Below are 25519 nucleotides of genomic sequence, written 5' to 3'. Positions count from 1 at the left end.
TTGGTAAATGCTTAATAATGGCAGAGCCCAAATACCTTGTGCATCCCACTTACAACAAATGGCACTTGGTGTATAAAACTGGCTGTTAGGGAGCAGAGGTCTGTCACACGTGTGCAGCGGGGCTTGCAGACCCACCAAGGGTTTGGGGACGCTCTTCTCCTGCTGGTGGCTGAACTCCTACCCACACATTGAGAGACACACTCATCCAGAGACTTGGGTGAACCCAGATGAGCTGCACAGTGAACTGTGGGTCAGTGTAAATGGGACCCTGAACTCTACATGAGGTATTGGAGGGCTCTTTGAGGGGGTTTTAATTTTTTATTTTTAATTGCAGTCTAGCTGAGAAAGTAGGTTGAAAAGGAAAAAAATGTCACTGAAGAGCAGCCCTGGCAGAGGAAGAGACCCTGGTGCATTAACAACGAAGTGTATCAGCTTTTCAAACGAGCTCTGTTGGAGGCTCTTTATATGTTGCCACTGATGATCAATAGATACTGGAAATTTTCTACTCTGCTCTTAACTTTCAAGTGATTTCCCTTTGAAGACATAAAATATCTTGAGAGAAAGCTATTTAAAAGAAGTGCAAATTACACTCAGAATAGTACTAATCACCTCTTGAGATTTCTCCCTAAGGTTTGATTTACAGTTATCAGCAAGAAAAAAGTGATGAAAATCGGTCGTTTTTCCAATAGTCCTTTTTTGGGGGGAGAAAATGACCTTCAGTGGGGGGTCAGGTGTCCACTCTGTGTTAGGTTTGCCCAGGGCTGGTGCTGGATCCTGCTGGAGGGACCTGTGTGATTTCAGATGGTTCATTTGTTTCTCCCACTTACAGAGAGGGTTGTGACCCCCAGTCCTGTCCCCCCAGATGTTTTGGGGTCTCTTAAAAAAGTGCATCGGGAGGAAGGGTTGGTGTTGGACGGCTGGTGTTGGGTCTGTGTGACTCCCTCAGCCAGAGAACAGGAATAAAGGCTCGGGATTGTGCCGGGAGCTCCATGGCTGTATGGGATACAGTGACAGGCTGAGCTCCCAGTGCAGACGAGAGCGAAGGTGCTGGAGCGTTGGAGGTGTCCCCAAACTGGACAGGGCTGGGATGAGACGGGAGCAAGGCTGGGGGAGACGAGGAAGGGAAACACTTGGCAGCCATGGCCTTGGCTAACAACCTAGATTCCTCTCTTCTATTCTTCTCTTCTTTCTCTGTGATTGTGCTTAGTGGGCTTATGCACCTCTTTTTTTTGTCTGTGTTTTTGTCTCCACCCAGGGCAGTGATGGTGACTCAGTGGATAAGAACAAATGCTGCACACTATGTAACATGTCCTTTACCTCAGCAGTGGTGGCGGAATCGCATTACCAAGGGAAAATCCATGCCAAAAGGTTAAAACTGTTGCTAGGGGAACAACCAGCATTAAAGGCCACAGGTAGGTCCAGAGGCAGCGAGCGGAGCAGGAGGGGCCGGTGCAGAGTGGTGTGGGCTCACTGTGCCAAGGGGGCTTGGCCAAGGTGCTGGCTCCGTGTGTGCGGGCAGAAAATGGATACAACACAGGCAGCTGAGCGGTGGCGGCTGACAGAAGTGGCTATTCATTTGTGTTTTTGTCATAACAGCCTTTAAAAATTCCTGATGCTCATTATTGTCTGCTTTGTTTATGTAGAGTAGGAGTTTATCAGCTGGGACTGGCCCTGGTGCGAGAGCCCTATCTCCAGTTCCACAGTTCCAAAGTGTTTTCTCGGTGGAAGACAATGTCTCCAGTGGGTGCAGATAGCCAAGCCTGACTTTAATTATCAGCAGTTTAATTATCAGCTCAGCTAATATGTTTAATAAACCTTTGGTGTTACTGTACAGTACAGAGCATCATCTGCTCTTACCACAGAAGGAAGTCCAGGCTTTAAAAACCCTTGGATTGATTGTTTCTTGATTTTTGCCCAGATGGGTTTCGTGCTTTCCTCTGCAGTGATTCTAGTAATGCACCCTATTAACTTCCACATTTAAGAAGTCAAATGTTGGAATTGGACAATTTAACCATCTTATTGTTTGCTTAACCATAAAGTCCCTGAAAACCACTAATAATCTGTGAAAAAAAATTCCTCTTTGGTTGTGGAAGCAGAGAATGTTCAAACAAAGCACTCCTCGTTCTCTGGGAAGGATTGCTGGGCTGAGGTCCTGCAGACAGATGTGACCCAGAATTGCTGCCAGTGGCACTTCCTTCAGCACAAAATACAAATGGAGCTGTGTATACTGGACCCTGCCTAGCACGTAAATCCTAGATGTGATTAGATAACAGGGGTTGGCACCCTGTGTGTGTGGTTTTGTTGCCTTTTTAACTTCACAGACTGTAGATGCTGATACAGAGAATATAATTTGTCCTTTGCCAGGGTGGGCTTGGGAACTGTTGGCCCCTTTGCTTGTGGGAATGTGGGGAATTGTGTTACGTGGTGGTTTGCTCAGTTTAACTGGACACACTCCGGCACCAGTGTGTCCTGTGGGAGGTGAGGGTACAGCCGTGGCAACCTGTGGGACCACGCCTGGGTCCGCCAAGAGGAAGGCTCTCACATGAGCTATTGTGGTCTTTCACTCATGTCGGGCTCTTCAGGCTGCTCTCTGCAGCTGGCACATAGCTGCAACGGCACAGAGAGCAGCAGAGACTCAGGTTTGGTGTTTATTTGTCCGGGGCTTGAACCCCATCCCTCATGTGCAACCTGCCAGCTCCTCCTGGAGCACCGAAGGACCTGCCACAAACCCTGGTATTCCTGGTTAAGTCCAGGTGAGCTGATGTTCTCAGGAGTGCTGGGTCTCAGAATAGTACATGGACTGATTCCCATGTAAGTTGACAGTTTGGATTCACCCTTCAGCTGTGGGGCCTGGCCAAGGCAGGGCTTGCTAAGAGCTGCAGCCTTGCACTGTGTTTTTTATCTCACTTTTTAATCATCTAGATCAGCCTCACAAGGCTCTAAGTGAGCCATGCTGTGTGCTCTGGAGTAATGGGCTCTTCAGCCATCCTAATCACTAGGAAGGAGTAACTCAAGGACTCATCAGCTCTTACAGCCACTTGATCTGGAAGATGAAGCCGAGCTCAGGAATACATTAATAAGCACCTCCTTGCTCTCCAGGAGTTCTCAGAAATATGTGCTTTGGACACAGCATTTCTGGGCTTCCTGCAGTCACCCAGCAATTTTCAGTGGATTTTTGTCCCAGTCCTCTGTGGCTGGCACCAGGGAGCTTTAAGTCTCTCAGAGAGAGCTTCAGAGACTCCATTGCTCACGAGTCCTGAGAGCCAACCAAGCGCAGCCCTGAGCGTGCTGGATGCTCCTGGGGAGGATATTCTATTGCTTGATATTCTGGGGTTTCTCTCTCATCAGTCCTGAAGAAAATCATGTCTATTCTTAGTCCCCTTGCAGAGATCTACGTTCTCCTTCACTGTTACCATACAGATGGAACACAAATGTCTCATTCTGTGCCAGTGCTTTCAGGAGAAGAAGTGGCCCAACAGTCGGGTTTCTCACAAAAACGATATCTCATCATGACAGTGAAGTAGTTGTGATCTTTCCTGTTGCTCTGCTGTACAAGGTTGTAGCCCTCAGAGGCTTTATGCCATCACTATTGCTGACGAATTCCTCTAGTCATTTCCAACATCCTCTGTCAGCTTGCATCCCATCATCACCATGAGTTACAAACCAAAGAATTGTGGGGGAAATAGCTGCTGTCTTCATCAATCCAAGTGCGAGGACCTGCAGGCATCATTCTGGGAAAGTGGCAATGGCTCTGGCTTTGGGACATCAAAAGGGACTGAGTAAATGGCTTTTTGGTTTGGGTGCAAGGATTTGTCCAGCAGCAACTGGAGTCTGTCTTAGTCCTAGATTTCTGGGATTTCTTCTGAAGAAAACTGAGTTTCTCAGTGCTCCCTTGTTGAGGCTCAGTTTCTTGTCCTCATGCTGAGTTCCTGGAGTGTGCCAATGGAAAAAATTGGGTGCCATTTAAATCCAGCTTGGAATAAAAAGCTTTGGATGTGAGAAAGAAGTCAAACATTAGTTCATTGCCGGAGTGCTGAAGTGTTTCTAACTTTGTATTTTGCCTCTTGCAGCAAAGTAAGACTTTCTCACTTCCCTCCCACAGCGAAAGGGAACGTAAGGCAGACTGTCATGAGCTATTTAGCATTTTGAAATACTTGAAATAGTCAAACTCGCAGCTTTTATGTTTGTGTTTTAGATGGAGAAACATTTTTAAGATTTGAGGTTTCATGAGTGTTTATTATTAATTTTCGTGTCACTGCTCAGGGAATGATGGCATTTGCTGTTCTGTAGCAGTTATGTAGTGCATATCAAAATGATAAATTCACATTTGCAGGGAAGTCAACTTTCATCTATTTCTCTTTGGGAGAATTTGGTAGATGTGGGATGTTTTCATTAATTGCCAGGCTGGGATCAGCACACCTTAGGACTGATGGGGGTTGTCAGTGGGCCCTGAGGAATGTGACTTTACAAGAAGATGTTTTGTACTGTGAGTGCTAAGAGGAAATCCTTGCCCATGGCAGCTCCCATGTGATGCAGGCAGGAGATCTCTGCTGTGGATCTGTAGCCCTCGGTCTCATGGCAGCCAGGTGTGGATGTGGGCTTGGAGCAGGGCTGGGGTGGGCATGGGGGGCTCTGGTGCCATCCCCTGAAGCAGGAGTGACAGTCCCCCTGACAACCTCCCTCCTGCATGGCGTTTGGGGCAGCACAAGCCACCAGCCTCATGGAGAGGGGCTCAGAGGCACAGCCATGGGGCTGCTGGGCCGGCCAGTGGCTGAGAGTGGAGATGCTTCTGTCAGGTTTCCTTAGTGAGCAGGAGATGTAACTCCTGTGGACATCACCAGCTCCGTGAGCTTCAGCCTCCCTGGTTCCCCTCCGGCAGCAGCATACATAGAAACAAAGAGAAAGCTGACCAAAGATTGGATAGATTTAACTTTATAGCCTGGGGCTTGTGGAACAGCAAGTCAGATCTGTCGCAGAGCTCCTGGGCTGCCAAAATTGCTGGTTGTTTATAATGGTCCAAATATCTCTGCAGCTCAGTCTGGTTCCCTGGACTCAGCCCTGTCCTGGGGTGCTGCAGAGGGCTGGGTCCCCCTGGAATCACCAGGGCTGTTCCAAGTCCCTGTGGCATCACTGGGTTCTGGGCCTGGACTGCTTCCTGCAGGGAGGCTCCTTGGCGAGTGCAGAAACACGTTTGCAATAAGCAAGCTGTGCTTGTTTTTCGTGAGTCAAGCACGTGCAAAGTCTGTGTAATCCCAGTTTGAACAGGCAATATTGCAATTCCCTAATTTTCTTCCTAATGACTGTTCTGGCCCCTGGCTTTGCTCTTTGCTTGCACTGGCAGTTCTGCTGCGTACACCTTGGAGGGGCTGGGCTGTGTCTCTCTTGCTGGAACCATAGAAAAGACTTTTTTTTAGGAGCAAAATCCAGCCAGACCCTGCCTGGCCCTGTCCAGAGCAGCTCTTCAGAGGCAGTGTCATCGCTGCTGGAACTCTGATACCTTGGCAGTCATCATCAAAAACAATAGAAGGTTATAAACCCCTGGAAATTGATAAGGTTGTAAGTAATGTTATATGTAAGATAGAATTTCCTTGAAGGGTGTCCCTTACTGAGCAGGTCAGCAGAAGTTTTATAACAATATTAACTTTCTCAAGCTGTGGAGTCAATCTCAGTGGGCTCCAGGCATAATTATATGTCTAAATATATCCCTGTGTTGCTGTTCCTGGTGTCAGACACTGAGGTGGGTTTGGCATTTGCTGCCCTGTGTGCTCATCAGGGCTCGGCTGGATCATCTCCTGATCAAAGACAGCCACCACATGCCTCTTGCCACCTCCAAATGTGCCTATTCTGGTACCATGGAGAGAGCAGGTAGTTAATTATTTAAAGAGCAGACATTTCATCTGGAAAAGAAAAGAAAAGGAAAGCCACATAAAAGGGAATTTTTGAATGAGGTGTGATAATTAAGTGCTAGTCATTGTATATTTTTATATCCCAATGTTACCTGAACTTTATTTTGCTTTACACTGTTTTTTCATGGGTTTGTGACTTGTATTGTACGAAGTTGGGAAACTCTGTCGAACAAAGTGCACTCTATTATATAAAAACTAATCACTCACTCTTCTTTGGAATGATTTGGGGGTCGTGTTTGTGTTCCTGGATGCGCTTTCGATGAATCTGAAGGAAAATGGAATTAAATTAAGGCCGTGTGTTGCTGGTACCTGACAATTCACAATGTGAAGATCTTTGAAGGATGGGACTGAGTATTGAGTATTTTTTTTCATCTGTGACAGTTCGCAATGACTATGGCTTTCCCCATTCTTTCTGAGACCAAATAAATTGAAAAATAAGAATCCTGAGATAATGATAAATATGTCTCTCTGTCTTGAGAAGGAGATGGCTCTGCATGGTGTATTTATTCTCCACTGATGATTTTTCCTTGGAGTAGCAATTCAAGCAGGATAAGTTTAGCAGATTTAGTCAGAACAGCGATAAGATGTATAACTGCACTGGGAGCATCCTCCTTCCCTAGTTAGTGAAATGCAGAAAGCTGAGGAACAGTTCTGGGCTGTCCTTTCATGATGCTTTTTTTAATGGGAAATGGTAGCTTTCCAAGCAGCACCATCCAAAATATCCACCGGGACCGTGTAACTGCAGCTAATTATTCCCCGTGTCTAATGTGGGATCTGCCTCAGGGTCTGGCATTCCTCAGGCAGCACGAACCCGGGGAAGCTCATGTCTGAACAATCCCTTTTACAGAAGCCGCTCTGGGCTCCTTGAAGCCCCCGCACACGGACAGTTCCCCGGTGGTTCCGTCCCCGCCCCAGCGGAGGGACTCGGACAGGTACTGCCAGCTCTGCGCAGCCTGGTTCAACAACCCCATGATGGCACAGCAGCACTACGACGGCAAAAAGCACAAGAAGAACGCAGCCAGAGCCGACCTCCTGGAGCAGCTGGGGAAGACCCTAGACCTGGGGGAGCTGAGAGGTGAGAGACTTGCACATGGAGAGGAGGGACCTGCTCCCTGTGGGATCCCGTGACCCTTGCCCATTACAGTAACCGGTGGTGCAGGGAGCCCGAGATGCTGTTACTGCTTCCTGAGGTTCCCAGTTCTGTAAAAGAATCCCCTGCTCTGGAATGCCAGCCTGCAGTTTTAGCAGCATTCTTTCACAGATGTTTCCTAGGTGTCTCTCTTGCCTCCTCCTAAAACAGTCCTTTCCATTAGTGCACACACCTGTCCTCAAGCAAGTGTGGCCTGTCCCTGGGAGAGGAGAGCCCGTTACAGCTCAGAAGTGCAGATGGGAGGATGTTGCTGGAGGCAGAGCACTCCCTACATCTCTGTGATGGAGAGCAGGATAACTGTCTTCCATGATTTAATTAGGCTTCAATGGCCCTGGGTCAGCAGCAGCAAGAGGAGCTGAGCATTTGCTGCAGGGATGTTAAACACAAATTTTTTGTGTTCCTGCTGAAGGGAGAGCAGCCTTTCTTCATCTGTCTGTCGGTCCATCCATGCTGGCCCCACAGGGAGAGACTCTGGCATCTGCAGGGTCCCTGTGGGAACTGCACCCTGGGGTTGCACAGATTTGGGCCTTGCACCCCCTTGGGAGCCACCCTCAAGCAGAGCAGAGCCACAGCCAGGCAGTCTCAGCAGCTGGAGCCCCCCAGCACCCCGGGCCCTCCTTGTGATGGAGAGGTGCAGTTTGAGTCAGCTGAGGATGTGTCCAGGACTGAATCTTGACAAGTACCTGTTTACTCCAAGGCGTAGGTGCAGGAGAGGCACGAGCCTTTCGTCTCCACAGTCTGGGTTATGATCCCGTATGCGCATAGGGACCTGACTGGGGCAGCTGAGGAAGGAGGACAAGTTTGATTCAGAACTACATGGGAGAGCTCTGGTTTGCCAGTGAGGCTTTGCAGTACCATTTTGATATTCCTGGGGCTTTCTCCTCGCTAAATGAAATAATTTTTCTTGAGATACTAATGACTGTACAGTATATTGGGCATTTCTTGATCTCCCGTAAAACCTCGTAATGGTTGTCTAGATCCTCCTGTGCTACCTAGTGTGACTCAGTGCCATCAATGATTCATGTTGGCTGAGTCACTGCTTGCTACTGGAAATATGTGGGAATAAAACCTGGGACAATAGCATGGAAATACTCAGTACTTTGAACTGTGCCAAGCTCAAGAGTGGCTGAAGATGTCATTAACTGTAAATAAATCAATTGGGAAGTGTTTTATTCATTTAGCTACTGGGAAGAGTTGAAATTGGAGGCCTTCACAGCCTCATCAGCTGTTGGGTTTTACCTTCACGGTGGTGCTGTGCATGGTTGGGGTTTGCACTGGATCCAGTGTGGTCCTGCCAGTGTCTGTGGATGGCAGGAGAGGGGACAGCAGAGCTGTATCCTGGCTATGTGTGTGCCTGGTACAGGGGAACAGGTATGGTCCTCTGGTTGGGCACTTCAGGGTGCTGTTTCGGGGGTTCAGTGTGCAGTGCCCAGTGCTCCACAGCACCAGCGAGCTGCAGTCAGGCCCAGGGAGCCAAGGAGGCTGAGCCTGCCAAGCTGGGAAATCTTCTTTTTCAGTTTTTCTAACTAGGTCATGACCATCTGTCCATCTGTGTCCATCTAGAGATGCTCTCCTGGATGCATTTAGCTGCAAGATTAGAGCAGATCTTTACAGGTGTTGAAAGCAGTCTCTGCAATGGCCAGCACGGAATGATATCCACCTTGTGCCCGAGCAAACAGCCTCACCTTGGCAGGTAACATCATGTCTGACTACAAGGTAACAGTGGCAGCAGGACATGGCCATGGTGGGGACAACATCCCCATATACTCCCTGCTCCTCACTGTCTTTGCTGCCTCAGTTTCCCCTGGATCGCAAAGTCATCTCCTTCCTCTTCATCCCTGGTGGCTTCTCCCATCACAGCTTAAATATTAATTCTATTTTGACTAGTGTGGGAGATGAACATTCGATGCATTGTGTGAGCCTGGAACAAGCAGTGTCAGTTGAAGTACAACATTTCAGCAGCCTTTGATGTTTTGATAATGGCTGTAATAAAATATTTATTGATAAATATGAATGTGTATTGGGAGAAATAAGAATAGAGATACATTTTTGGACAATTTATATTTATAGGAAACAAAACCATTGATTCTTCTCACCAAGAGCTCATCCTGCAATTTTGAAGTCTTATTTTCTTCTCAGAAATAAGAATGAGGAGAGGGGAAAAAAAAAAAGGAGAAATGAGCATTGTTTCTGCAGTCTGTGTTGAGTTAAAGCTGCAGCACAGGGGAGTGCATGGGCACACACATATCCCTTTCCCTTGGCCGAATGGAGTGCAGGGTCCAGCCCACTCTCTTGGAGCAGTTCTGTGTGGCTTTCCAGCCGTGGCACAGAGCTGCTTTGAGACCCACCCTGCTCTGTGGCTGACCTGGAATCCCTGCTACTCCTGCTAGACAGGGAAGCATGTGAACATACCCTGAAAGAGGAAGAAATTGGGAGTTTTCTTCCTGCAGAGCTGCCTCCCCTGGCTGCCCCTGCACCCTGGCACAGATCATAGGAAGATAAAACCTGGTGGGTACCAATCCCCGAATTCCAACTCTGCTATGACAACTTGTGCCTGTGCAGCAGAGTGGCCACAGCTCGGTTGGAGGCAGCGATGTGGCTCCGTCTGGTCGCTCTCCCTCTCCAGCCTGTGCCAGGCACAGGGAGGAGGAATGTCAAGTTTGCTCCATCAAGGCACATCTCACCAGTTTTAGTTCACGTCTCGTGTCCTCTATGGCCAAGCTCTCCAGCTCCCTCTCTGAGGCAGGGGGGCTCTGCCTGGTGCTGGGGCCAAGATGAACCCTGCAACAGGTGCTCTGAATCCCTAAAATAAAGCACAGCAGCCTCTGCAGTACAGATGGACAAGGGAATGGAGATGTCACCTGGAGCCTTTGTGTTCTCAGGTAAATTGATGGTGTTGGAGATGCATTCTTCCAGAATCAGGCAAAGAGCTGAGTTTCATTTTTCATCTCAGCTCATAATTTCTTGGTATGCCTTATAAATACTTCTCGTTCTGTGCTGTCACTTGTGGTTAGTAAGAATCAGTTTAACAAGAACTCCCCTGGAATGGGTTTTAATGCATTTTATGCAGAATGACATTAATAACTTGACTTGTTAATATTTTATTTAATGGGGATAGGAGGACATTCAATTTTACATGAATGCATGTCACGCTGCAGGGGAGGCAATGCTGATGTGTCTTGAGGATGCAAAAGGAGATGAGAATACAGCCAGAGCCCAGCAGCTGCCAGTATGGTCTGCTCAGGCTGGGACCACCTTCCAATCGCGGATGGCCCGTAGGGCTGAGCTCAACCCCAGCACACTGGCTGGGGAGTTTTACGAAACCAGTTTCAGCCGAGTAGCAGCTTTGATGAGCTCCAGTGGGGTCAAATTCTGGTAATTTTGATATCCTGGAAGTGATTATTGCCTGTGGTCTGATCCTGCTGTTCATTTGAGGCTGGTTTCCTTTCTCCATCCCAGTTCATGGAATCAGCGCAGTCTGCGGCTGCGTGTTCCAGCCTGTGGGAAGAGCTGCATCAGGGAACAGCACTGAATTCCCCTGCACAGAACACAGGGAGGGGGAACAGGGTTCCCCCTGGTTCATCACTGTGAGTAGCCTTGACATGCTGAGGGAGAAAATCATCATCCCCAGTTAGGAGCTGTATTTGCTGAAGGCGTTTCCACCTACACCAGTAATTAAGATTCACTGAGGCTGCTGTTAATGTGCTGCTAAATTGGCTGAGCAGCAGACCCTTATTACCTTAAGTTAAAGTATCACCTGTTTCTTAGTTCCCCAGTCCTGCTCTGCCATGTGGAGATCCTGATGTGGTCCAAGTTCTCAGTCTGCTGCACTGTGCTGACACACCATGCCAGCTGTGCACTGCCCTTCCCACCCATTCCTTCCCGTCCCTTCCCCTGCATTGTGGTAGATTCATGTGGCTTCTGATGCCTGTTGGTTTAATGAAGGAAACAGGAGCTGCCAGCAATGGGCAAAGGGTGTGACTGTAAAACCATCACTGCTCTATCAGGAATAAATTCTGTAAGGACAAAATCCATATGCACATCTGTAAATTGATTTTTGTTCTGTGCCACATCATGACATAGAAATACAGAAACTACTTAAATACCTCTGCAGTGTTGCTGGCTTGTTGTTTGCAAGCACTCATCTGAGTGATTTTGAAATATTATTTAAGGATGATTTTCATGTTGTGCCAAATTCCTGGGTGAGAGATATTATGAAGTGTTTGAGAGAAGTGGGACTCTTGGTGTAGCTGGTGTCTGGAGTTCAAAACATGACAAAGGATTTTTTTGAGAGCCTGTAGGTCTAGCTGGGGAGGGGTCAGTGTGTTTATTACCTCTACAGTTAATTAGGGTGAGCATGGACTGATAAAATTTGAGAATGCCACACGTTATTTGTTCTAAATGAGTTGTTTTAACAATTTCGGCAAAGAAGTAATTCTGTAGAAAGCCAGAAGAGACCATTACAAGGAACATTAGAACAGTTCCTAAGGAGCACAGCAGTCCCTGCAAGGAATCCCATGGCTCCGGTGTTTGTAAGCAGAGCCCTTAGTTCAGCTGGGGATGGTCTGTACCGCAGCCAAGAGACAACCGAGAGGTGAGAGAGCTCCTGCTTTGGTTTTGGGTGGCTGCCTGGTGCCCCTCCGGTCTGCCAGCCTTGACCTTCAGCCAAGGGCTGCCAAATGTGGGCTGTTGGAGACCAGCAGCTGTGCTTGGCTGGTTCACTTTGGTGGATAAATCAGAGTGGATCCCTTTGGGGAAAAGAGAGTTCCTAAGTGATCTGGCTGCTGAATATGCTAATGGGGAATTGCCCTGTATTGTGATCACTACCAAAAACTAGAGGCACAAATGGCACCTCGAGTGCTTGTTAGTGTGAACACAGTGATGATGCTCTGAGGAGGGCACAGGAGAGAGAGGCACCACACTCTCAGGGGGGATTAGCCTTTGAACCTGGCTTTCTTCTGCTCCGTTCTAAAAATACTTCTTTAGGTTTCTCTAATGCTTGAATACCCTGGCCTGGAAAAGTAAATAGAGGGATCACTGTAAAGAGAAATCTCTGTGAAACTGGAAATGAAATGTGGGATCCAAGTGCTGTCTAATTAATTAGAAGTTTGCTTGGGGCATAGGTGCTTTTTTCTATTTCTCCCCCTTTCTTCAGTCATTTTCACTTATTTGTACTTTATAGCTGCCATTTTGACTCTGAGTAGTCTGTTGCCCAGGCACAGGAGTGTTTCCCTCCTGGTGTAGCCCTGTGCTTCCCTCGGTCTCACCATGCGGCATAGCCGGAGCCAGGGGTTAATCAACACTGGGTTTTCTTCACAGGCCTGAAGCGCAGCTACACCTGCAACATCTGCAATGTCACCCTGAACTCCATAGAGCAGTACCATGCACACCTGAAGGGCTCCAAACACCAAACCAAGTGAGTATCATTGTGCTTCTCCCAGTGTCTGAGTCTGCCGAGATGGAATTGTCTGTAACAGTGCTTTGCATCCAACTCCCTGTCAGCAGAGGAGCACTGGGGGGCTGTGCTCTGGTTGCTGTGAAAACACAGATACCAGAGGCACCTCCAGGTTGAGGAATGCAGGGCCAAATCCACATGGGCTTCCTGGAGTCCCACTGATTTGTGGTTAATGATACTGAGTTTGCAGCTTCTTTCATGTGTGAAACCTCAGAAGAGACACCATGAGCCGAAGGGGATTAGGTGTTTCCCAGTGAACCAGTTTTTTCTGTGATTTAGAGTAATTAGGCATTACCCATCTCTGAGAACTGGGGGGAGTCTGCTCTGTCAATTACTACAAATTATTAAAATGAAGTGATGGAGATACATGATATCAGAGACTAGTTTAATGAACTAATTGCTCTTAATGCACTTATATGTGAGCTTTGGGAACCATTTCAGGCTGAATCACTCAGAACTGCCCAGATTAGGAGAGGAATATAAAGGGATATACCTGAAGTGCTTCAGGTAGCTTTGAGGGCAGTCTGAAAAGTGAGCAGGATGAGCAGAACTAGCAAAGACTGCTAATGGTGTTCTGCTCTATTGTGCAGTCTCCTACAATTAGCAGAGATTAAGAAATCTTAATTTCTAGTGCTGTGAATGAACATGCTGGGAAGTTATTCGTGCTTTGACTGTTGTAGGAGTGACGGATGACACACGTGCCCTGGGCTCAGCCCATTCCCAGTGCAAAAGAATGTGTTGGGCAGCACAAAAACCAGATTTTGGCAGGGCTGCATCTATGTTTCTCTAGGTTTTCCAAGCAATTACCTCTTCTATACAAAGAAAAGGACTTTAGAAATCCAGACCTGGTCCTTTGCCGGGTTTCAACAGCGGTGATGTCCCACTGGGTCATCGCAGCACCGTGGCTCCCAGGTGTGCTCCATGCAGGGGGGCAGGTGAGGATCGTCCCCTGCTTGTTCCAGCCAGTGTTCTCCCACTGGTTTCTGCTGTTCTCGTTATTGTTAGTTAATGTCAAGACTGTCCTCTGCCTCGTAACTCAGGCTGAAGCCACTGGACTGCAGTTGCCAAGGCAACAAAACATTTTATGTAGCTGTCATACTTCATATAGTTAAAGACTAAACAAACCTGAAGAAGGGGGCAGCAGTTTGTGAAGGACAGGGATGAAGGGATACAGGGATTTTGTTCTGGGACATGTGAACAGGGATCAGTGATTGCAGGATGGAAGCTGATACCACCCAAAAAATACTAGGCAGATGAGTTTCCTGGAAAGCTGCTTCAGGAGAGAAGAACTTTTATGAGGAATGAGCTGCATTGTGGTTATTTATTACTGTTCCTGAGAGCTCTGCAGAGAGCAGCATGCTGAGAGCCCCAGTTAGAGCTTCCTTAAATAACCCACCATACACACCATGAGCCTGGCAGCTGTGTTAACCAGGACCCTGGCACTGCCCCGTGGAGGGCTGGGGGTCCTGGGACTCCATGGGCAGCACACAATTTGAGGCCTGTACCCTGCAGCTGAGCAGCTCTTCTTGAGTAGTCTGGCCAGGAGAGATGAATCATTCAAAGGGGCTCCAGGGGCTACTCCGAATGCTGCTGCCTGCATTTGTTCGGACCAAAAGAGGGGGAAAACAGGGCTTAGGGAGGAAGCTGGAAGTGTCTTGGCTGGTATTTTGGTGTTGAGTAAAAGATGCAGGAAGAGGGAGCTAATACTGAGCCAGTCCTTATCCCTCCAGCCTGCGCGTACGCGAAGCAGATGTACCTGCCAGCTCCCGTTTTTTCCTCCAGGGTGCAGGTACTTGAGCTTAATTTGAAAATTAAGGTTAAATGCTGCATTGGATGCATGGGGAGTACAGGGCTCAACTCAGGCTCTGATGGGTGATGCCTCTGGCTGTGGGCACATGCTGGCACGGAGCAAGTCTTGGAATGTGGATGGACTCTGGAACATCTGCAGCGGGGAGGGGCATTAAACCTTTAATTAGGGATTTATGAACTGTGTAGAGATGATTGAGTCATTGTTTGACTTGCTTTCCAGAAATAGATGAGGGCTTTTTTAATCTCCTCTCTCCTTCCCTTCTCCCCCCATGAAGCACAGAGAAGCAGTGCTGGGCAGGGTGCCAGGGAGGGGCCAGTGCCTACTTTGGCTGAACCATGGTGGGCACCAACAGCTCCTTCCTATGGGGACCAGCAGCAGCCAAAATCCCAGTTGTGAATGTTACTTCCAAGAGGCTGGTGGGGAGGCACATGCCAGCCTTGCTCCTCACTGTTCGCCATGGGCTGGCAGAAGCAAAACCTCCCTTCTTCTGCTTTATGCAAACTGCGAAGATGAAAAATCACTGCTCAAAGTGGTTTGCAAAAAACAACGGGGATTAAAGCCACAGATAGTTGTAAAAGGAGACAGGATATTCAGTTTCTGGGGTCAAAGCAATGCTTGTGCAGAATGTTACCCTGGGGCTTTGCAAAAAGCGCTTCCTGGGGAGGGGTTGGGGACAGGCTGGGAACGGGTGCTGGGTCATCACTGCGGCCCGGAGAAAATAGCTGCCTTTAGGGAAGATACTCCAGAGGGCCTGGATCTGGGTCTGAAGTACCTCCTCTGGGCATGTGGGTAGAAAGATCAGAGGTGCTTTTCACAGAGCAGAGAGCCCAGACCCACATTTGGGGTGAGTATCATCCCTGGGCAGCTGTGGGTCTGTCAGCCGCTGCAATAATGTGCTGGAGAGCGAGAGCTGAGAGCTGTGAGCTGAGAGCTGTGAGCTGAGAGCAAGAGCTGAGAGCTGAGAGCTGAGAGCTGAGAGCTGTCCTCCGCTGCTCAGGCTGGCAGCGACGGAAGGCTGAGATCCAGCCCTAGTAATTAAGAGTCTGACTGTGTGGGGATAACGATTCCCACTTCCATAAAGAAGAATTTTATCTTCTTGCCTTCATTTTGTCTCTTTGATCAGCCAGACCTCTCTGCCACATCTAGAGCTCAGAAATGTATTCCAGGGTTTTATAACTACTCATTTACACTTTCATAGATGCTAATACACATAAGGGTTTCCCTTTCAGACTCAGGCTTCCTGGTTAATTTCAGGATTTTTGCAGTGAGGGGACCCAATCCTGCAGCCATCATTGGGATAAAACCAATTCAATGGTCAAAATTAATTCTGAGGGGTTAAGAATGGTCACATCCAGTAGGGGAGGTGGCTCTGCAGCCTTTCCTGCACAACTCTTAGCCTTGACTTTGGGCTGTGCCCTGTGGAAGCCCAGATAGTTGATGTCCTGTTGAGGAGCAGAGACAGCAAGCTTGGGCCTGAGCAGGCTCTTTCCTCTGGTCTTTTCTTTTCTTTTCTTTTCTTTTCTTTTCTTTTCTATTTTCAGGCTGAGAACACAGATGTCTAATTGGAACAATTTATCAACATAAGCTGCATGGCTATTCAGGAATGAGCTAATCAAAATATTGTAAATATCGTGCCTGGAGAAATGTCACCCTTTCCCGTGGTTGCGTTTACATCGCTTTTCCCATCTATTTAAGAAAGTGTGAACAAATATTGACAGCCTGTTGTGGCTGAAGCATGTCCTGGGATCTGTGTGTCTGGCACAGCCAACACATGGGTGGCAGCAGGGGAGGCTCTGGGGCTGTCTGGCCCCGCTCCACTTGGGTCAGATTTAGTGCCAAATGTTATTTCTGTTTCTCCTGGATGTTTCCAGCCCTGTCCCCGGTGCCAGAAGGTTGAGCTCCTCCTGCACATCCTCACTGAGAAGGAAGGCATTCTTTGATACAAGATTTCTACTAAATTTCTGGAAATTAGAGTAAATGAGTTGTATCATGTACTTTACACCCAAGCCATATGATTTTGTTCTTACCTTGGTGGCCGCGGTAACAGTAACACTTGGTAATGGTAACATTTCTATGTGCTTTTTGAAATATATAGTGGCTTATGCCTAAAGAAGCCTTTAGAGCACTAACAACTCCAGAAGATGAATAGTTACAAAAGGTAGATGGAATTGACAGGCATTTTAATTTGTCATAGTTTCAGTTCCAGAGAGCAGCTGAATAATTACACTGCCTGTGAAGAGAGAGAATGTAATACTTCCCCTCATTATAGATTTAAATTGTCTCCCTTCCCTTTTAATGTAAGTGAAAATAAAGGTATCTCTGATATCTTCTGTTTTGATCATAATTTGAAAGCCCCAGAACAGCCCATACAGCATTGTGTTGTGGTGTTGGATGTATGGATTAATTATTTTAATGTAAAACCTAAATATTGGGCTAATTGCTCAAAGCACAAACCTGAGCTTGCCAACGCCAGTTCCGGTGAGGAATTCCTCATCAGCTGAGCTGCACTGGGCCATGGAGGAGGCAAGTTGGGCAGGATTTGTGAGGCTCTTAAATTCAAATTGAGGACCTAAAGAAATGAGACTTTTTCCAAATTGCTATGGTGGTTTTCTTTCATAAAACGCAAGACTGTCCTTAAAATTGTAAATATGCTTTAGGTAGAGAGAGTTTATTGATATATTTTTTCAGAATGGCAGTCTCCTGGTGGCTCACATAGAGCATTCCTTTAGTCATTCTGTGGAGAGCTGCAGATTTTCCCTGTGCGGGTCCCCAGGCAGAGCTCTGGAGCAGAATGGGAGCCACCAGGATGGAGCCTGACTCGGGCATCATTTCTGTCTTGCAGCCTGAAGAACCAATAGTAGCTCGTCAGCGGAGAAGAGGACAAGCACTAATGCTGCTTCTGTGGAGGGGGAGCGGGTCAGCAGGAGAAGAGGCTTTCTTGGACAGTGATCCTGTGTGGATTCAATAATTAACATGTAACTAACCTTCGCTTTGGACACATACATGGATTTTTTTTTTTTAATTTTGTGGTGAGTTAAAATATTTCGATGGATTTTTTTACCCTTTCAAGACAATATTTATTCAGCACAGAGTCTAGAGTATGATAACTATCCTGTAAATACAGCACTTGCTCATCAGTCATCTTCAGGGACAGTGGAAACAAACTATTTTACTTTTTCATATTTATTCTTAGATTTCTCCCAAGAGTATAAGATTATTCTACTACATTATCCATGATAGTGATGTAATCAGTCTTCAATCAGAAATAAACACACTTTCTTCACCTTCTCCAGCATGGTTTGTGTCAACACATAAAGAGCCAACAGCAGTGAATCGTGGGGATTGTGTAATGGATGAGTTTCTTCCTTCCCTCTTTGTCTCTAGAGAAACAAATGGTTCCGTGAGTAAAGAACACTGAAAAGAAAGTGTGAATTCTTTTTCCTGCTGGTAGGATTCCTGCAGGCTCAACAGAAGCTGTTTGCTTTATTGACTTTGCTGCAAGCCTGAGGTCAGACACTGCTCTGTGCACCAGCCATTTCTGGGAGACACAGCCCTCCTGGAGAGCTGCAGGAAGCACGGTGGGACCAGAGCCATGGCAGAGGCTGAGCTGGCCAGGCCATCCCATGCAGGTAAGCTTGGTTACCTGTGCACCTGCAGAGAGGCAGCGGAGACACGGAGTTATCCCTGCACTGAGTCCAGCTCTGACTCTGCCGTGCACCAGCCAGCAGCAGCTCGCTCCCTCTGCCTGGTTTGGGGATCTGAGCAGAGAGAAGGAGCCGAGTCGGAGGAGAGGCCTTCACTGTTCTGCATCCCAGGGGCTGCCCAGAGCTCCCCTGGTCAGCAGCCTCAGCCCCCTGGGCTGTACTTGAGCCTCCAGTCCTGTGAAGGGACAGCTCGGGCAAGCTGCAGCATCACCTCTTTCACTCTGTGGGGACGGTTAGAGCCACTGCAGAAGCTCTGTGTGATTAATTTGTGCTCTTGCATCGATGCCTTTCGTGTGTGGAGGAGAATGGGTTTTTCACAGATGAGTAAACATCTCCTTGGGTTTCATAGCTGTGGGGCGGTTTCATTTATTGTGTTTTGGGTAATAACACAAGCCGCCAGTGTTCCCGAAGCTAAACTGCCTCTTTACAGAGAGAATGATTTACAGAAATAGGGCACATCAGTCATGTGGGTTCAGGCCTGACTTCTCTGAGCCTTCTTTCCCCAAAGGAACCCTCCGCCAGCAGCATCCAGGGTGCTGCAGAGGCATTTTTGTCAGGAGACAAACCCAAAAATCTTCTATGTGCTCTCGTAATCGCTACAAGCTAATTGCAGCAAATTAATTACAGCACAAACACAATTTATTTCCCCAGGCAGGTGTGAAGACAGCTCTGCAGTGAGCTGGGTTGGACCCAGACTCCGCTCCCAGCCCGTGCTAGGCTGGCTGTTCTCCCTTGGGTCTCCAGCCTGGCCTAGAGTTGGTGGCACTCTGGCAGCTCTCAGGTAGATGGTGTTTCTTGTGGCACTGCAGAGCAGGAGGGGCAGCACTGCCAACGGGATTCCCACATCCCACCCCACACCGCCCAGCCCTGGCGAGCAAGAGGCAGCTGAGGTGCCCCATCACATCTCCCTGTCTCTCCAACTTCTGCCTGGAGTGACAGAGCAGTGCAATATTTCCATTTGTTGCTGATATTGTCCTGGTCCAGTCAATCATGCTTTGGTCCCTAAATCCTTCTAATCTCTTGCTTTTCCTAAGTTCATTAGGCCTTCAAAGCAAGACAAATAAAAAGACAAATCTCCTCATGGTAAGTCAGTGATCCCTGTAGAAGTGCCACCGGATCTCTGATGTCAAGCCTGGTCCAATGACCCGAGGCTGAAATGTGTGAGCAGCTGTATTAGAGAGCTTTGAAAAGGGCTCAGTGCAACCATTGCATCCCCCATGGTTACTTTAATCTGAAGGGTGAAAACATTTGCGTATATTTTCAAGTAAAAAAAAAAAAAAAACCACTCTCAGCATTTTTTATGCAGAACATCTATACGTAACAATTTGATTTTGTCTGTTCTGGCCAAATGTTTTTCTGGCTTAAAATTCTGTGCAAGATAGTCTGTAAAGAAAGTAAATCTCAATAATTTATCATCAGTCTGGTTGGGTCTCTCCCCCGACTCACTTTACAGACAGTGCTGACTGGAATACTGGTGGCAGTGGGAGACAGCTGCAAATGTGGCTGCCAACACTGAAACTGTAATGTTTTAGATGTGTTTCATTAGAGTTTGTAGCCCATACTAATGCAGCTCTCTAGGTTCTGGTGCGAGTGTGTCAGGTTGTGTTTCAGGGGCAGGACACTGACTTTCAGTGGTGTTTTATGCTCAGACACAGCTCAACACAAACAATACGTGGTTTTATCTGGCTCCTTGTGTGGAGGCAATGGAGCTCTATGGCAACAGGGTGTAACATGAGGCTGCCCTGAGACATGCAGCTTCATGCAGAGATTAATCATGGGAGAAGAATGCTCCTGGTACGTAAGTGGTGCTTCCTTTGTTAAGTTCCTATTGCATCAACTTAATTAGCAAGTCCTGGCCTTTAAAACCACCTTCCATAATCTTCAAATTAAGTATGTGGAAGTCTGATTCTTCCTCTGGGCTGTGCTGGCAGCTTTCTGCACCTGTCTGAGGTCATTGACCTGACCAGCTGCCAGCCCTCTCCCAAAGCAAGAGGCTGTGGAGAATCCCCAGGGCTGGAGCAAGTCTGGAGACAAGCAGAACCCAGTTCAGGGGTTGAACGTTCGAGATGGCAAGAGACAGAGAGCAGATGTTCATTACAGTGTGTTTGTTCCCTGCTGAAGTTACTGCACTGGGCTCAAGTGTGAGACTTCATGAAAAATTTTGTAGTGGGCCACTGCTCCCTAATTGAGCCCTGTCGCCCACTTGCAGGTCTCTGACAAAAGCCTTTGTCTAACATGTTTTTAATCAGTGTGTGCATTTCAATTTGCATGTTAATAGCAAGGAGCTGTTATTACAGCTGCTGTTGATGAGATGGTGTCAAGCCCATCTTCCCATCTGAGGAAAGAAAGAAACTGCATCTATTATGTAAAGAATGACATTGGCAGAAAACATGTCTGAGGATCGTCCATTCTTTGTCTCTATCTTCCTTTATCTCTGCCTTTATTTTGCTCTTAATGGCTCATATGGATGCATTCATTAAACTCCTTTTATTCTATTAGAACAAGGATCATTTAACAGGAGACTAGGACAGGATTTTGTGCCTGTTGTGACAGCTCCAAGCTAAATACAGCAGTTTTGTTCAGTGTTTTTGACTTGTAAAATGGCAAAAGGTGGCCCTGCTCTGGGAGCCATTTTTTGCAGCTGACCCAGAAGAATAATTAACATGCTGTAATGAACCATGGCGCTGCTCGCTCTCCAGGTTCCAGCCTTTCACAGCTCCACAGGTGTTGGCTTCACCATCCATCTCAGTGCCAGAGGCTGGGCCACGGAGGTGCCAATGGCACAGGAGGCTGATGGAGCACGGCTGCTGTTCCACGGAGGATGCACAGGAGAAATGGGATGAGAGAGAGCTCGTGGAATGGCTCAAAGCAAACCCTGAGTAAAGGAGAGCTACAGAAATAGAAAACGCAAAGAAAAAAACCCAAGGAAAAAGCACTGCCTCAGCCCAGCTCCACGAAAGGAGCTGGAGGAAGAGCAAGCCCTGCTGCAGCGAGGGGAGTGCTGCACTCACACATTTATTAACAGTGTTGGTCTTAACAGACAAACAACCTCAATTCACCCACTGCTCGATGCTACCAATTCAATAGCTTCTCCTAATGAGGAAATTATTACTGTGTTAGGGAATGTGGAACTCAGCAGGAGCACAGGATTAAGTAATGGAAAAGCATCTTTGCTAGTGCCAAAACCACGATGGTGCAGTTCCAGGGATGGGTGGGACCCTCGAATGGATGCTGTGAGGATGCTGCCTGATGTTTGGCCTCGCAGAGCACAAAGATGGAGAGGTTTGTGCCTCTGGGTGTTTTGGTTGGGGCTGCCAGGAGCAGCGCTCTGGTTGTAACTGGAACCGCTGTGGATTCTTCCCTCAGAAGTGGCATGAGGCACAGGCTGCTCAGGTGCTGCCTTTGGCGTTTCTGCAGGTTTAGGCAGCTGCAGATTTGGAAAGGTCTGTCCAGAGTCCAGCTGCCATCATGCACCTCTGAACCATGGGAATGGTATCTCGATTGCTGCCACCCTGGTTCACTTTCTAATGCAGATTTCTAGTTCAGCAGTGCAGTGATGCGTTAAAATGGATCTCAGCAAAAAGGCAAAGCTAATTATAAAAACCCCAAACCCCTCACTCTCTTGTCCTGAGCATTTATGGCCACTGACCAGTAAGTACCTACGGGCTCTGGAAACAGGAAGGTGAAATCAGTCTCTGCTCTTGTGCCCAAAGGTTGTTTTCCTCTCCAAGTATCCTGTCTGCAGCTTCTCCCTGGCACAGTTGAGGTGGTTATTTCAACCTTCTAATTAGTTCTATGTAATTTACTATTAGTGTTGTAATAGTGAGGATCTAAGACTATAGGATAATTAGGTTTATAGTGAAATTAGAGTATCCAATAGATTTAGAGACCAGACAGGCATTAGGGCAACAGATTCTTCTTTGGATCTGGAATAGGAACAACAAGCTTCCAGCTAGATCTAGACTAGAAAAAAATTCAGCTTCAATTTAACGTAATTATGGCAACAAATTGGACAGTTTGGGGGAAAAGGTAGTAAGTCTCTGTAAAATTTAGTAGTATAAACCTAATCTATTATTTCAAATTTGAGGAGTTTAAATGGTGTTACAATCATCACCTAATTTCACAGGGTTTGAAATAAATTTGTTGTTTTGCACTGGACAGAAATTTGGAACTGCCAGTTGCCAGCTGTGATTGCACATGTTGTGGGTTGTGTTTGGGGGTTTGTTCAAGCCTCTGTTGCCATTCAGCATCGTGCATTTGTACATGAAAATGCCCAGCGTGGTGATTTCTGTTCTGAGAACAGGATATTTTTGTCTGTGCCAGTTCTAAAGCGAGCACAAACATAGACATGCATTGCAATAGGAGTGTTAAAAATAAATTATTTTAAACTGTGCTATATAGTTGGATTAATTTTGGGTTTTCGAGGACTTATTTCAGTTGCGTCTCTTTTCCCCCAGCCAAACCCTGTTCACCTCAGAGAGGCTCTGGCACAGTGGGATGCCTGTTTGGGTCACACCAGTCCTTCCCTCTCGCACCTGCTTCTCTCTGAGGTTTCCTCTTAACACAGGAGCCCATATCCCCTGCATCTACCCCAGCTCTGCGGGGAGTGGGAGCGGTGGCTCCTGCAGCAGCCGGACCTGCACAGGGCTGGCAGCCACTGCGAGGGGAGAGGGAAAGCAGTGCTGGGAATAGCAAGTGGAGCTCAGGAAATAATCCATCACCCTCTCAGCACTGAGAGCACCGTGGCAAACGTACTGACAGCCCGCCTGGCCCTGCCTCCCCTCTTTGCCAGTTGCCTCAGTATATTCATGGTGAGAAATAAAGTAATATTTAAAATTCATACACAATGGTTCAGATCCATTTCTCTGCATAGCAACACCAGGCTCCTGTCCCAGGAGGGGCGTTTAGAAAGGCCTCAGAGACATTTAGGAGCATTTTCTCTTGGAAGTCAATCTAGAGAACAGCTTTGGAGCCATTCCCTTTTGGCAGGCTTCAATATATGTGTTTTAAATAGTCAGCTGCTGTGTGAGTTTAATATAAAACACGAGTATTCTATTTAATTAAACACGCAGTTAAAGAATATATCCAGTTTGCAGAGGGATGCTCTGTGGCTCCTCTGCCCCTCAGTGTGTCACCAGGATACTGCTGTCTCCTTCCTGCTGAGCAGTGCCCTTGGGGATGATGCTGGTCCCCAGAGCAAGTCCCTCCCATTTGCTGCTGAGAAGGACCCAAGGCTTATTAAGTCATTTGGCCCCTTGGGAAGATTTATTCCTGTGACAGAGCACAGATGACATGGCTCTGCCTGTGCCATTGCTGAGCTTCACACCCCAGCAGGCCACCCCTGGGGGCTGGAGGTGCCGTTATCTCTGGTGCTGTATCAGACTGTCAGTCTGGGTCATTAAGTATCTCCCGGGTGTTCTCCCCTCAAACTTTTCCTCAGTTTTCTTGGCCAGGCAGTTCCCCCCACGGTTGCATTTGTACTTTGCACGTTTTTTCACTTGCTGACTTCCAGAGAGCAGCAAATGCCACACCTGGGTGTCTGCAGGGCGGTTGGCTTGGTCGTGAAAGACTCTGTGGCAATTCAACGTATTGTTGCTAGTGCTGTCATACAGGCAACACAGATGCTGGAGGACACAGTCCCTGAAACTTTGACCCAGACTGGCACTGGGCAGGGTGATACTGACCCAGCGGGGCTGACAGGGGTGGCTCTTTGCCTGATCTGCTGCAGAACTGTTGAACTCATTTGTTTCCTGCAGGATGCAGATTCACTGCTCTGGCTTCTCCACCTCAGCGTGTACCCAGAGTGTCCCTGGCCTCTCCAATTCCATTTGATAATCAGCAAAGAAGAAACAGTGCTTTTATGCCTCCTGCATACTAGCTTGGGTGACTTGTGTAAAGAAAACATCAGCCAGAGAATGAATCCAGAGTGCAAAATGTGCTGGTTTTTATGTGCTGTCTGTGCTAGCGTTTAACCATGCCTCAACCAAAAATAGCAGACTTTGGGGATACTTAGTAGTTCCCTGCTCATGAGCTCGTAACATTCCTGTTCCTATTGTCTAGCAGAGACTGGCTGAGCTTCAGAGCAGTTTCTGCCACCTGCAGTAGATGTACAGGCAGAGCAGGGGTCCTCTCCCTGCCTCTTGGGGGGCGTTTCCTTGCTCTGCACACAGCTGTGCTGGGTGGGAGTGCACCATTTGTGTGAGTGCACCTACCACAGAGTGCCCCAGGCTGGACCAGTGAGATCACAAAGCCCAAATGACTTCGGCGTGCAGGCACCATGCACAAACCACTCATACGAGCCACCTCAGCAGCTTTTGCTTTAAAACTATGAAAATTGTTTTGCATGTTTAACACTGCTGTAATAGCTGCAATGGTATTTACAATCCCAATCAGCCAAAATCTCTGCCAGAACTGTTGTGAGTGGTGGCCTTGTAAAGTCAGTCTCTGCTTTCACTCAGGAGTGAGAACACAGCACTCGCAGGGGTTGCCACGTTGGTCACGGCTGTACAAAGAAATGCTCATTAACTGGCTTATCCCCCTGAACAGGCAGCAGAATGTCTGCCAGGCACTTGGAGGCTCCAGTTGGCACAGGCAATTCTGCTGGGCTTTTGCTGGAAAGACACTGGATCAGCCCTCTGGAAACTCCTGTGTGGAGTATTTCTTGTCTGTCCTCACCGTAAGTCACTGCCACAGAACTGCAGCCAGGCACTCTGGCTCAGTCAGGAGAGCACCGCTGGCAACACCTGGAGTTAATTAAGGCAGAGTTAGGGGATGGCTAGGGAAATCCTACTGCAGCAGAAGCAGAAGATCAGGTCCCCTCTCATCTCTCCCAGCTCCTGCAGGTTGGTCTGTTCTGTGGGTGACTCGTGTGTAACCTGTGGAGCGAGCTGGCCTCCTGCTCTGACTGGAGCAGCGCTTGTCTCCAGACTGTAAGATGGGGGACTGGTGTGCTGGAGCAATCCACGCTACCTTGCAGCCCGGTTCCCTGTTGTTAATCACTTGCAGTAAATTGACCTACTTGTGTGACAAGTCAGGTGAGAGTGATGCAGCAGATTTATCGAGGTTGCAGTGGCAGTAACTGTCACAGGTATTGCTGTGCTCCCTGGCGCGACAGGCAGGTGACGTGATGAGCTGAAAAGGTCCAGGTATGTCTGCACATGCATTTTGCAGGAGAAGTACCTTAAACGGCAAACCTGCAGGTTTCAGACTGTCCTTACAGCTGGTTCTCTGTGTCTGTCTCCTTCTGGTGGAAGTGCTTTGCTGAGATGTCTTTAATGTTTAGTAAATTATCTTGTTTGTTTTCCGTCTGACCATATCTGTTTGCCAACACATACTGCTTACTGCTCCACAGCAGCAGGGTCCTGCTTTTGGCATGTTTATTTCAGTGATGTTTTGGTTTTTACTCAGGTGGGTTCCCAGCAATATTCCCTGCCCATGGGTCATGTCTCTGCTGTGTGTGGACTTGGGATAGTGCTTGAGTAGAGGCAGGAAAGC

General features: G+C 47.7%; 1 protein-coding gene across 2 annotated transcripts in view; it reads left to right on the top strand.

Moving 5' to 3' along the window:
- The window catches only part of ZMAT4 (zinc finger matrin-type 4), a 48139-nt gene extending 30393 nt beyond the window's left edge, over positions 1-17746 (top strand). The window contains exons 4-7 of one of the 2 annotated variants that reach the window (XM_032092126.1): positions 1256-1412; positions 6754-6981; positions 12376-12472; positions 17164-17746. In XM_032092126.1, coding sequence (XP_031948017.1) covers positions 1256-1412; positions 6754-6981; positions 12376-12472; positions 17164-17179 — 498 coding nt within the window. In that variant the 3' untranslated portion in view covers positions 17180-17746. The remainder of the gene's footprint in view (positions 1-1255; positions 1413-6753; positions 6982-12375; positions 12473-17163) is intronic. The other variant, XM_032092128.1, reaches the window with a different exon arrangement.
- Positions 17747-25519: the final 7773 nt, after the last annotated feature.

The sequence above is a fragment of the Corvus moneduloides genome, chromosome 27 (assembly GCF_009650955.1).
Source record: "Corvus moneduloides isolate bCorMon1 chromosome 27, bCorMon1.pri, whole genome shotgun sequence".
Lineage (NCBI taxonomy): Eukaryota > Metazoa > Chordata > Aves > Passeriformes > Corvidae > Corvus > Corvus moneduloides.
Note: the sequence above shows the minus strand (reverse complement) of the source record. Positions and strands in the feature narration are given on the sequence as shown.